The 13,198-nt window shown below is 41.9% G+C and overlaps 1 protein-coding gene across 1 annotated transcript; it reads right to left on the bottom strand.

Annotated features, from left to right (window-relative positions):
- Positions 1-2,616: 2,616 nt before the first annotated feature.
- Positions 2,617-6,413, bottom strand: LOC122666544 (MDIS1-interacting receptor like kinase 1-like). Its single transcript, XM_043862559.1, has 2 exons — positions 3,487-6,413; positions 2,617-3,190 (listed from the first exon to the last, which is right to left on the bottom strand). Exons 1-2 carry the CDS (start codon positions 6,158-6,160, stop codon positions 2,781-2,783), a joined length of 3,084 nt encoding a protein of 1,027 aa, XP_043718494.1. The 5' UTR covers positions 6,161-6,413; the 3' UTR covers positions 2,617-2,780.
- Between the last annotated feature and the right edge of the window lie 6,785 nt (positions 6,414-13,198).

Below are 13,198 nucleotides of genomic sequence, written 5' to 3'. Positions count from 1 at the left end.
CCACACCCGCAGGCGCGGCCTCACCGCGCCACACCCGCAGCGGCGGCCTCACCGCGGCCACACCGCGAGCGCGGCCTCGCGCGGCTACACCCGCGGGCGCGGCCTCACCGCGGCCACACCGCGGCGCGGCCTCACCTCGGCCACACCAGCGCGCGCCTCACCTCGGCCACACCGAGGCGCGGCCTCACCGCGCCACATCCGCAGGGCGCGGCCTCACCGCGGCCACACCCGCAAGCGCTGCCTCACCGCGGCTACACCCGCAGGGCGCGGCCTCACCGCGGCCACACCAGCAGGCGCGGCCACACCAGCAGGCGCGGCCTCACCGCGGCTACATCCGCAGGGCGCGGCCTCACCGCGGCCACACCCCGCAGGTGCGGCCTCACCGAGACCGAGGAGACACCATACAAAAAAAAAAAAAGGTGGGGATCGATTTACCTCAGAAAAAAGATGACCGCGCAGAAGGGCAAGCACACGGCGATGACGTAGCCACACCACGAGGCACAATCAAGGGATAGAGGTCACAAGAGGCAAGGCACTCAAGCCAAGCACCACTCAAGCCTTCCAAGCAAACCAAGGCACCAAGATAACACAACCCCAACACAAGGACCCAAAATCAAGCAAAATGGATACTAGTGGAGGTGACCCAAAAACAAGCACATGGTGGGCACCAAAGAGAAGACAAAAGACAAAAAGGGGGAATTAAAGGAGAGCAAAAGGGGAGACAAAAAGTAAGAAAGAGAAGTGAGAAGTGAAAGAAGAAGGGAGAGGAAGGAACATATACCTACAAAAAACAAAAAGAAAGAGTGTAGGAGGTAAGGTTTGAACCCCCAACCTCTCCTACCTCATTAGTGGATTTACAGGCAAACCCCATAGGAAAGTCTATTCGCAGCGGACCCCTCACTATGCAAAGACACCTACTCTCTTGGACATCCTATCCCAAGAGAGTGGGGGGCAAATGATACATCCAATATTCACCGGGCCAATCAACGATCGCCACGTGTCACAAACGACCCGCTCCATAGCTAAGGGGAACGAACCGGGTCCCAGCACCACTCGGGGGCGCGGGCTCCTCACCTAGGCGCGGCCTCCTCACCAGGGAGCGGCCTCCTCACCAGGACGCGGCCTCACCCAGGCGCAGCCTCCTCACCAGGGAGCGGCCTCACCCAGGCCGCGGCCTCCTCACCAGGGCGCGGCCTCACTCAGGCGCGGCCACCACTTGGGCGCGGCCTCACCTAGGCGCAGCCACACATCCAGGCGCAGCCTCACCCAGGTGCGGCCTGCACCCAGGCACAACATCGTGGGCACGTGAGGTGGGGGCCACCCATCTACGATCCGATCGTATCGCTAAGACTCATGTCACTACCAGGACTCTAGACCGCCGCTTAGAGGTCACGTCATCCAGACGGATTCAAGCACCAAGGACGTTATCACCACACGCGGGTATCTATCCACCAAGGATCCTGATGCCACCAGGACACTCCCTCCCACGGGGAGATGGCCAATCAGGATAGAGCCCCGTTACCCAGGGCCTCTATCCACTCAACGGCACAATCGCCATCAAACGGGGACTCTCCACACCGCCATACACCGCCATATGCTACTATAAAAGGCAAGGTACGCAACCCCATCAGGGGACATCAAAACTCATACTGAATAATCACTATTCATCTATTTGCGCCAGGAGATCTAACTTTGGCATCGGAGAGCCCTAGGCCGGGACCACACCGGTTCTCTCTGTTGACCCCTTTGGTCCACTTGCAGGTGACGGCACTCGCAGGACCGCTCGACGATTTCTTGACGCAACAATTATGGTTATTGAAAATTCTTTTTATCCACAGAGAAGTGTGAGAAAAGAGCTTGTAACCTTTTCTCCATTGCTAGTGAAGACTGTCTCTTCTCTTCGTGGATGTAAACACATTGCCAAATCACATATATTTTTGCGATTAATCTTTTTGTTTGTTTCTTTTTGTTTTCTTAATAATGTATAGATTTTCGTTTCTATAATAACAACAATAGGACAATGAAATGAAGGAAATCCAAAGGCTCCTGCTCAACTCTATTGCATATCTGGGTAAATATATTTTAGAACAATTCAAGATGTGGGGCTGAACTACCTTCAAGAAAATTTCAAAGAGGATTCATGCAAAATAGTCATTTCATTTGTAAAACAACCCCTTTATAAAATGAATGTGGAATACCTATTAACCGATCCACATTCCTTTTCATATCCGATGTGGAACAATTCTTTTTGCCTTATGCGTGAATATCCCAACAATCTCTTCCTCCACGTGGAAGGCAAACACGTGGAGCCTAAGATCAAACCCCGAGAATCCGCAGTCAAACGGGAATTTTCATGTCCCGGCTTTGATACCACTTGTTTGAAACTTGGGTCTCATCCTTAAAAGCTAGTCGTTAAGGAGAGGGTCCCCAAATACCTATTAACCCACCAAAATCCCTTTTCATATCCAAGTATAATCCAAAGTCCAAAGTCAGAGAGAAACATATATTTATATCACAAGAACAGCACAGTATTATGGCATAGCATGCTAACAACCTATTTCTATGGTGTTAAGGAAAAGAAAATGACATCACAGTAGTGGAGCTTTATTGATGAGAATTAGTTGAGGGGAAAAAATAATTATGTACCCTTCCCTCCCCTGAATAACACCCCAACTTGATTAGTGACACATATTGTAATTGGGAAAGTGAAGGGGAGAAAATAAAAGGGAAAGAAAAGCTACATACAAAAGAAGAATTCCCAAGAAACAAGGCTTTTGCTCCTACAGAAGGGCTATTACAGGAGAGGAGCTAAAAATTGGCTTCTCCTTGATAGTATTTGTGCCAGTATTACTGCTACTGCTTTTCCTCCTGGGCTTGGCCTCACTGAGCATTGTTATAACATCTCTCATTGAAGGTCTGTCCTTTGGGGACTTGGTAGTACACAGAAGTGCAATCCGAAGGACTAGAAGCATCTCTTCTTGAATATGTTTGCATTGACCACCTATGCTGGAATCTAATGTTGCTTCTAATTCTTTGTTGTTTCTAAGTTTCCCTCGGACCCATTCAACAATGTCGACAGATTCCCCGAACTCAGGGTCTAGTGGCCTTTTTCCGGTGAGAAGCTCCATGAGTACCACACCATAGCTGTATACATCACTTTTTTCATCCACCTTTAGTGTGTATCCATATTCTGCCACAGTAGAATGAAAAGTTGTAAACAAAATTATCATACTAATTTACAATGAAGTGTAGTGAATTGGGCATAGTCTATGACACCTTCTTCAGTGATTTCTGTCACTAAAACATTATTGGGTATTTCAGTTAATCAATCTATATAGTTTGTTAATTTTGAATGGTGGGTTCCTTCCACCTTCCCCTGCAGTTATACAGTCTATCCGCAGATGTTTAATCTTATAAGCTGCACTGTTATAGAAAGTTAAATGATTAAATCTCAGTTAATAAGTTCATGGGTAGTTAATAACTCACCAGGAGCAATGTATCCATAGGATCCGGCAACCATGGACACCGTCTGATTCTTCTGAACCATCATCTTTGCCAATCCAAAATCAGCAATCCTTGGCTCTAGATTTTCATCAAGCAATATGTTGTTGGACTTAACATCTCGGTGGATGACCAGAGGATGGCAGTCATGGTGGAGGTAGGCAAGCCCGTGTGCGACACCAACAGCGACATTATATCGTGAAACCCAATCGATTAACAATTTTCCGGCCTGTTTGCCATGAAGAGCCTCACCAAGACTGCCATTGTGCATGAACTCATATACCATCATCACATTTTTGTCATTGTGAATGTAACCCAATAATCTCACAATGTTCCTATGTCGAAGCCTTCCTAGCAGATTTACTTCTCTCAATATATCATCAGTACTTGTTCCAACCTCTTCTATATCAGCTCCTGATGATCTCCATAGCTTCTTAACTGCAACAATTGTATGTGGCCGTTGCATCTCAGCTTTGTAGACTGTCCCAGTTGCACCCATACCAATCACATTTGATTCCTTAATGCATGCAAGTATGTCATTACTTGTGAAGCTAAGTCTCTGGAATGCCATCAATCTCCAAGGCCACTCTCCATTGCCCGTGTTGAATCGATCATCTCCTAAGCAGCTGCTATTGAAATACCATCTCCTGTATAGCCATCGGACGCCAAAAACTGCCAACCCAACAGCTAGAACCGCTGAAATTCCAATAAACCATCCTGCAATTATGTGTTTGATGTGTGTCTTCTTCCTCTGGCTTGGCGATTTTGTGGAGTAACTTCGAGGACATGGAGGGAGTACCCCACCACAGAGACCAGCATTGCCTGTGAGATCATCTGGACTTATGGTCCTGAGAATGCCATATGTGGGGACAGGGCCCTCAAGTTGGTTATGGGATACATTGAGCATCTCCAAGGCTGGTGAGCTGCCAAAGTTGTCTGGTAGCATTCCAGTAAGAGAATTGTTGGACAGATCAAGAATGGCTAATGCAGGCATCATTCCAATTGCTCTTGGGATCTCTCCAGTGAGCTGGTTTTTTCCAAGGTTCAGATTCACCAGCCTCTCACATGAGGCAATGCTTGCAGGAATAATTCCAATGAGACGGTTTGCGGATAGATCAAGCACTGCAAGGTTTGGGCTGTCCTGGAACTGATCTGGAATTTCACCTTCCAAATTATTGTTGGAGGCTAAGAAATTTTGGAGATTTGGTATTGAAAGAATGCTGGAAGGAAGTGATGATTGGAGATGGTTTCGAGAGAGGTCAATGAATGAAAGCGATGTTGATGAGGTGATATCATCGGGTATTTCTCCGGTGAGATTATTGTTGGCTAGTTCCAAACGTTGAAGCTTCTTAAGGTTGCCTAGCCCAGGTGGAATGGTTCCAGAAATAAGATTGTTTTGCATCCGAACTCGGACTAGTGAGAGACATGTTGATAGGCCAACTGGGATTGGACCTGAGAATGCATTGTTGAAGAGAATGAGTTTGGTAAGATTGTTACCTTTGCATAAACCTGGAGGAATCTCACCAGAAAGTGAGTTTGATGATACATCCAGCCATTGCAGTGTTGAATTCTGCCCGAGACTCGTTGGCAGAGGACCTGTCAAAGAATTGTTCCACAACTCCAGGACCTGTAACTGTGTCAAATCCCCGAGTCCAATTGGAACTATACCTGTAAGTTGGTTACACATCAGATTCAGTAGTTGAAGATTCTTCAGATGAGCGAACTCAGCCGGAATCGGTCCTGAGAACTGGTTATCAGAAAGATCCAATAACTCCAACGATGTAATGTTGCCAATTTGGGGTGGAATCCTTCCCTTGAAGCTGTTCTTGTATAAGAACACTGTGTTCAGTTGCTTTAGCCTTCCTAATTCAGCTGGAATCTCGCCGCTGAGACTTCCAACTGACAAGTCAAGATACTGAAGATTAGTGAGATTACCAAATTCTGCTGGAATTCCACCTTCAAACTCATTGTATCCAAGAATGATAGTCTCTAGTGATGAAAGCTGACCGAGCTCTACCGGTATTTGACCTGTGAAGTTGTTACCAGAAAGACCAAGGAACTTCAATTTCTGCAAATTCTTGAAAGATGTAGGAATCGAACCTTGGAAGAAGCTCCCTCTGAAATCTAGGCTTTCAAGGGATGTAGCATTTCCAAGGTCTTCAGGGAGAAGACCAGAGAAATTGTTGCTGGATGCATTGACGACTGCCAATCCTGCAAGGCTGCCTAGACCTAATGGGAACTCACCCATGAAGTTGTTCTGACTGACATCAAAATGCCTCAGTTGAGTAAGAGTGGATAAAGATTTCGGCAATGATGATGACAACCCATTGGAACAGAGGTTGAGGGTGACGAGACTGTGAAGCCCTTGGATGTCATCGGATACGCTTCCACTGAGGTTCATGTAGGAGAGATAAAGCTTCTCAACAGAACCATTGGAGTTGCACCAAATTCCAGTCCAATTGCAGTGGATTGAGTGATCTACAGACCCACTGCTCTGCAGCTTCCAGTCTCCAAGTTGATCCATTGGATCAATAAGGCTCTGTTTTATCGACAGTAAGGCAGATACTTCATTGTTTGATACAATAAAGGGTGCTACCTCTTTGGCTAAAACAAGAGAAAGGCCAATGTAATAGAGGAAGAACAGCAACTGGGTTTGCATTTTGTTGTTCTTATTCTTCTTTTCTTTTCTTTCCTTGTCTTAGTTTTTGGCCATTCTTGTTTCCAAAGTACACAGTAGATCAGAGGAGAGAGTACTCATGATGATATACAAGAGGTCTGAAGAGATTAATTATGAGTTTGTATGATTAAATTATTGGATTAATAATTTGTAAGCTCGTGAGGTCTTGGGTTCTGCAACAGCTGGTACTCTTCATTTAATGACTGGAAAGCCTTGGACTTATTAAAAACTACTCCGACATGAAACATGGAGAGAATGTGTTCAAGTTACTCAAACATTTGTTTATTCCCCTGCTTCTTCTCCTTCCATGATCCTTGTCAACCTAAATGGCAAGTTGGTGATAACAGTAAGCCCCCTTCTCCCATTTTTACAGGATTTGAATTTTAATCCATTAAATTACAATAAGGATTATGCACTTCTGACCTCCAAATCCAATACTTAAATTTATATACCATTACCAATCCCTATAAATATTTATACATTGGTGTGTAATCCAAAGCAGCTACATGGTCAATGATTCAGGGGAGGAACCTGAGTTCCCCTCCTAAGAAATAGTTAAATTGCAAGTGCAAGGAAGATCCAAGTGTTGCAGGCAAATGTTTTTTACAGCATTACCAATGTAATCAAGATCTGAAACATTGTCATGTGTAGGGAAACACTAACCTTCAATCATAACAAAGATTAAGGATGAATATCCATCATTGGATTTAGCCATTTACAATAATATCACTCTAATTCGGGGTATTGTGTCTCTTTATTTTCCCTATAAATTGATAGCTATGGGGAGTATTAGGGTTAGTGAGAGAGGCGTGAGGAAGAGCTTATAACCCTTTCTCTAGTGTAAGTGAAACTGCTCTCATCTCTCCGTGGACGTAGACACCTAGTTGAACCACACATTTTTTTGCGTTATGTGATTGTTCGTTCGTTCTTTACCCAAAAAGCCATGACATTTAACAAACACACTCAAATTACTAGTAAAACTTATTAAACAAGTGGATTGGAAGGGTTATAGGTTAATTAAATGGTTTTAGTGCTAGTAAGTGGATTAGTTAAGTCATATAATAAAGAACATACTGTTCTGCCATTAACTAGAGGAATATGAGATAATCAAGTGGGCTCTAATCAAATCCAAAAATGAATGAAAAAAGAAGAATCTTTTCATGTTAACCAAAATAACTGAACTTCTTTAGTGTCCTTTTAAGAGTATATGAAGAGACATAAGGGGAAAGGAAGAGGAGGGGAGGCCATCATCAATCATGGAATGGAGAAGAAAGAAGTCTGAGCCTACCAACCACAACAAAAAAAAAACTGTTTGGTTTCACATGCACACATGTGACCTCATCCATTCTCTCTCTCTTTTTCTTCATTTTTTTTTTAAAATGGTGGTATGAGCCATGGCTAATTGCCCATGCAAAGAAGATTGGAGGCCATGTGAAAGGGCAGCTTCCCAGGGAAGAGGCCTCAATAATCTCATTATTGAAGGAGAGGAAGTTACACTGACCCCTGCGGTCCTGCCCTGCCATGACCCAAGCTGTTTCCTCTGAAATAATTTTTTATACTATTCTTAGTGAAGGATAGGTGCCTGCACATGGTCTCTCTGGTTTGTGCTCAACTCCTTATAGTTTTTTGTTTTTTTTAAAAAAAAATTGGAATCGAATGATTAGAATCCGAATATGATCGTTTTTATCATTCAGAAAGGGTGGTGGAAATGTGGAACCGATTAAGAGAAGAAAGATATGTGGGTCCCATATGAGGGATCCCCTCTCATGGGCCCAATCAGTGGGACTAATAATGTGGTGGATGGGTCTAACTCGAGAGATTGGTTCAAGGTTTTTTTGGGTTGAAATCGAGTTTTCCTTCATCCATGGTGTAAAGAGAATCTCTTAATCTATGGGTTTTCATGATTAAATGAAACTAGTGCTAAAAAAATTTCCAACACTTTGAATAATAGAGGCAGAGGAATAATGATATTCCAATGATTAGATTCTCTTTACCCACGTGTAAAGAAAATGTTTTAAGGGGGAGGATCAAATAACCGTCTTGCCCCCATGTAAAGGCAGAAATCCCAGACACTCAAGGCACCTTGTGTGTCTAGGCATGGGAGCCACACAAGGCGCCCGACCCAGTAGTGTTCTATTTCCCTATATATATATAAGGGTGTCGATGTAGAACTGGAACCGGATTGGAAAAATCTGTTCAATTTTGGTATTGAAAAATAGACTTTTAATTCAGATTGATTTTGGTTCTAGAGTTAAAATTGCCAATTTGAATTGAACCAAACCAAATTAAACCAAAAATGAGAAGCTGAACCACATTAAATTGATTACAAATCAGAATAAAACGAATACATGAAACTGAATAAGAATCAAATAAAACCAAACCAAATCGGTTTGACTTCGGTGTATAAATATGTAAGTTTGTAACCTGAACTAAATTGAAATTGAATCGAAAAAACCAAAACCAAGCCGTTGGACACCCTTAGACCGATAGGAACTCACTTTAAAATGGTAATCAAAATTTATATATTAATTATTATATTTTTATATATGATAAACAACAAGAGACTGATAACCGAGATGAGTGTCCGCTCCAAGCCAGGAAAAAAAAAATTTGCTGACCTTTAGCGGAATAAAAAAAAAACATAGACCGATAATCGAAATCGATATGAGATCGGAACCGACCAGACCGATAACTAATCAATATCGGTTCAATTTTGTCATAGTCCAAATAGTGCTAAGTGCCTCAGTCTGCCCGACCGAAACTGAACTGACCGTTTGACATCCTTACCTATAGTGTATCTGTGTATGCCAACAAGCAGTGGCCAATGAATCGTTATCGTCTACGGTTTCTGACCGGTGCGGTTCCCTAGTGCCTCTCACAAGAGGGGGTGGGACCCATCCGGGGCACCTGACTGAACACTCTACCCGGGTGGGGTCCACCCTCCTCTTGTGAGAGGCACTAGGGAACCGCACCGGTCAGGGAACTGCATACAATAAAAAATTCGGGGCCAATGGCATGGGAACCGGATCTTCTCCAGCGCCAGTGCGCATTGGACGACTGATGTTGTCCTTGGGATGCGTGCCATACCGCTCAACCGTCCATGCGCTGGAGAGAATCTGAATCCATGGTATGGTGGCAAGCATGGATACAATCCTTGTGCTCGGTTAGTTGGCTTGGATAATCTGAAGAATAGGAAGGGATGAGATGAGATGAGATAGGATGGGCCCTACATAAGAGCTCAATTAGATTGGTATTTGGTATCAGGCCGATCTCAATTAGAATTTATCGTAGCCATCATACTTCACATGGGCATTTGAGTGAACAAGGCCCACTGTAAACATTAAGGTTTGGGGGCTGACATCAGGGAGCCCATCCGGGCTTGTTATGAAAATAAGACTTAGATGTTAATGGGCAAAATCCCAAGCCCAATAGCCCAATACCGAAATGAGACCCTTTAGGCTTTAGCCCACTTTCAAGTTATCTATGCACTGTTTATATCGGGATCCATGGCCCAAATTAAGGTGGGGGGGAATTTATGCAATGAGTGCAGCTCCATGCCTACGAATGGGGGATTTTAGATAGATAGTAAACGAACTACTAGAAGTGTGTATGTAAACACCTCATTTTGTCACCCTCGGAGGATGTCATGATGATGATGATGATGAACATTTGTTGTAGGACCAAGAAAAGGTTCTATCTTTAGATTCAAGAGATTCCCCATTATCTCGATGATGACGTTGAAGATCATATAAGTGAAATGATTAGAATGTCCCTAAAGAGTAAACAAAGTTAAAATGTAGTAAATTGACTCCAAAACCAAAGCATTAATACTCTCCCTGCCAATGATGAGTACAATGACCTCGGATACACACCCACTCCTCCTGAAGACCGTATGATGCAAGCAGAAAAAGAATGTTGGGACGAGAATATAGGGTAGAAAGAGAAAGCTCCAACGAAAATACCCCCAGAGGTTCAAGGGTAAGAAGAGATAGAGAATGATCACCAGGCAAGAAGCAAAGGTGAGTGGGATCAATCCCTATTTTCAGATTTTTTGAATGGATGGTTCTTAAAAGAGGGATAACCTCTCTTATTATGGATTTATTGAACCTTTTGTAGACATTGAATCTTGTTACCATAGAGGACCCTCCAGATGATGAGGAGTTTCAACCTAACATGAATGGCGCTGCTCCTAAAATATCGTATGACATAAAATGATCATTATGCCCCAGGGATAATTTGAAGAACTTAATCACTCTAGAATCGGCTAAAATTTCTAGGTTAAATTCATTTTACCATTTTGAATGTGTGTCTAAGCTCTGGTGTGAAGACCACCATATTATGCAAATTAAGGTTCTATGGAACCCCCCCCCCCCCTCTTTGAGCATAATTTTGACTATGTTTTTAAAAGAATTTGTTGTTGACCTTTACATCATTGAATAGTATTCGGAAAAACCTTTCAAATGATATGGATTGTCATAATCCAATGGTTGAATCTCCATATATGACTCATGTAAATTTATAGGGGAAAATGGCACATGATGCTAAAATGAGCCGACACACTTTGCTAACATATGCCGGCACATGATGGTAAGATGCACTGGCACACATAGTGCGTTGGTGCACGCTAACATGCGCCGGTGCCATTTGCTAGCTCGCGCATGCTAACGTGCATCATCGCACAATGAGAAAATGTTCTTGTGCATGCTAACATGCGCTGATGCATCATGCTAAAATGCATTGTAGCATGCTAACGTGTGCCAGGAGTAAAACCTCAAAATTTTCACTTATAAATAGCCCCCCTCTCCATTTGAAAGACAAAGAATCCGGGTTCCAAAAAATCCAAAGAAAAAAAAGACGAAAAATACTCTGAAAAAGTAGGAAAAGACGAAAATAGCCTCAAACTCAAAATATCTCCAGAAGAGCAAAGGAAGTCTTAGAATTATGCAGAACTGAATTTAGGAACTCTCTAATCATGATTCTTGCTCGATCATCCCAAAGATTTTCTTTTGAACAGTGGGGGTTGGGGAGTGGGGGGGAGTGGTGAATTATAGTAAAGCAGTTTTGATGTTGAATGTTTGGCAGTGCCTTTGGTCATGGTGTGTGTGTGTGTGTGTGTGTTTGATAAGAGTTATTTATAAAGGAGAAACAAACAAAAAAGGAGGCCTATAGTCAAACTTGTAATAAAAATATCTTGAGGTGGGAGAAACGTCCTTTCAATTCATATAGAGGATTTTACTACTTCAACCCCCTCCATAAAAAAAATATCTTATACAGCTTTGATGGGTTTTCAGAGAAAAAATAGTAATGTTCTTGTTTGCATCTGCAAAGACCAAATTAATTTCTATAATCTTTGGTTGGAATCTTGTATGACAGATTGGCACTTGAAATTGAAGGATTGTTGTAGTTTGAGAAGACTTTTTTAGGAAAAATTACTTTTAACTTGATTATCTATTTAGAAACTTCACTTTTTACCCCCTTTTGGTTTAAAGGCTATGAAAGAACATTGAGAGGATGAAAGGGTAGATGAGGGAGCATGGAAAAACAAAGTATATATATAGACAAAAGATGATGATGGCTTGAAAACATTGGTCAAGCTAAAGAAAAAAAATTTTGAAGTTTACTTTTTGAAGAATTGAGGAAACTTGGGTCACATTTGAAAAGACTAATCTTTTACTTGTTCAAGTTGATTTTTTCTTTGTTTTTGGTTTTAAGTGGGACACATTCTACAGTGATTTCTGATACTCTTATCAAGAGATGATGTCTTGGCAAGTTATAAGGATATTGGAATTGAAACCCTAAACCCATTATGAAAAGAATATATAGGAGAAGAAATTTTTTTTTTTTTTTTCCTTTTTCTTTTTCTTTAAAGGTGTCCACTACTGGGAATCCAACAGCTGTTATTGGGATTGTATTATATTTAAGTTTGTATTTGAAAGGAGTATGGATTTGTCGTGCAACTTTAAGATTATGAAAATACAATTGGACATGGTTTTCTAGGGCCACCACTCAATAATTAAAGAGACTCTTTAAATTATTATTTTTAGTTTCTTAGTTAGCTTTCTTTTAGTACTATGAGTTAAATTATTTTTAATGGTCCCTCCCTATTAGGTGCATGTGGTAACATGGCACATAAGATAAACTCTCTAACAAGTTATATATATATATATATATATATATATATATATAGAGAGAGAGAGAGAGAGAGAGAGAGAGAGAGAGAGAGAGAGAGAAACCTGTGTGGTGTCTTGGAGTCTAAGGATACATTTTTTGGCTTTCTCTGATTGAGAAGAGTGTGCGTGTGGCCAAGGAAAGTAAAATAAATATTAGGGTTTACAAAACCTTTGGTTTAGAAACAGATAGTTTTCCTATGATTTTGGACTATGCAATTTTTGAGTAAAAGTAAAAGCACAAATAATTGAAAGAAATTGCTTTTGTAAGATTTGGTTGATGAGAGAAATCAAAGGTAGGCTTTTAGGCTTTATTTTTCTTTTATTGGGGCCCATGCATTTCTATTCACATTTCCTCAAAACAATAATTTTAGGTTTCATTTGGGCAATACTTTTGTTTTGCAAGAGTGTTTTTACAATTCAAGGGTTCCTATAAGTTCTTGCTCTTGTGGAGCACTTCCACAAGATTTTGTTAGGGTCTTAGGTTTTAAGGTTTGGCATTCCTATAAGTTGTTGCTCTCACGGAGCACTTCTGCAAGATTTTGTTAGGGTTTTTGTTTTAGGGTTTAGGGTTTGGTGTTCCTATAAGTTCTTGCTCTCGAGGAGCAATTCTGCAAGATTTTGTTAGGGTTTTTCATTTTAGGGTTTAGGTTTTGGTTGATGAGAGAGTATTTATTCCTCTTAGATTTTGTTAGGGTTTTTCATTTTAGGGTTTAGGTTTTGGTTGATGAGAGAGTATTTATTCCTCTTTTATTAGGGCCTTTTTCTATGCATGCATATTTCCTCATAACAAGAACTTTAGGTCTCATTTGGCAACACTTCTATTTTGCAGAAGTGTTTCTACAATAAAAGC

This window comes from Telopea speciosissima, chromosome 7 (genome assembly GCF_018873765.1).
Source record: "Telopea speciosissima isolate NSW1024214 ecotype Mountain lineage chromosome 7, Tspe_v1, whole genome shotgun sequence".
In the NCBI taxonomy this organism is placed as follows: domain Eukaryota; kingdom Viridiplantae; phylum Streptophyta; class Magnoliopsida; order Proteales; family Proteaceae; genus Telopea; species Telopea speciosissima.
Note: the sequence above shows the minus strand (reverse complement) of the source record. Positions and strands in the feature narration are given on the sequence as shown.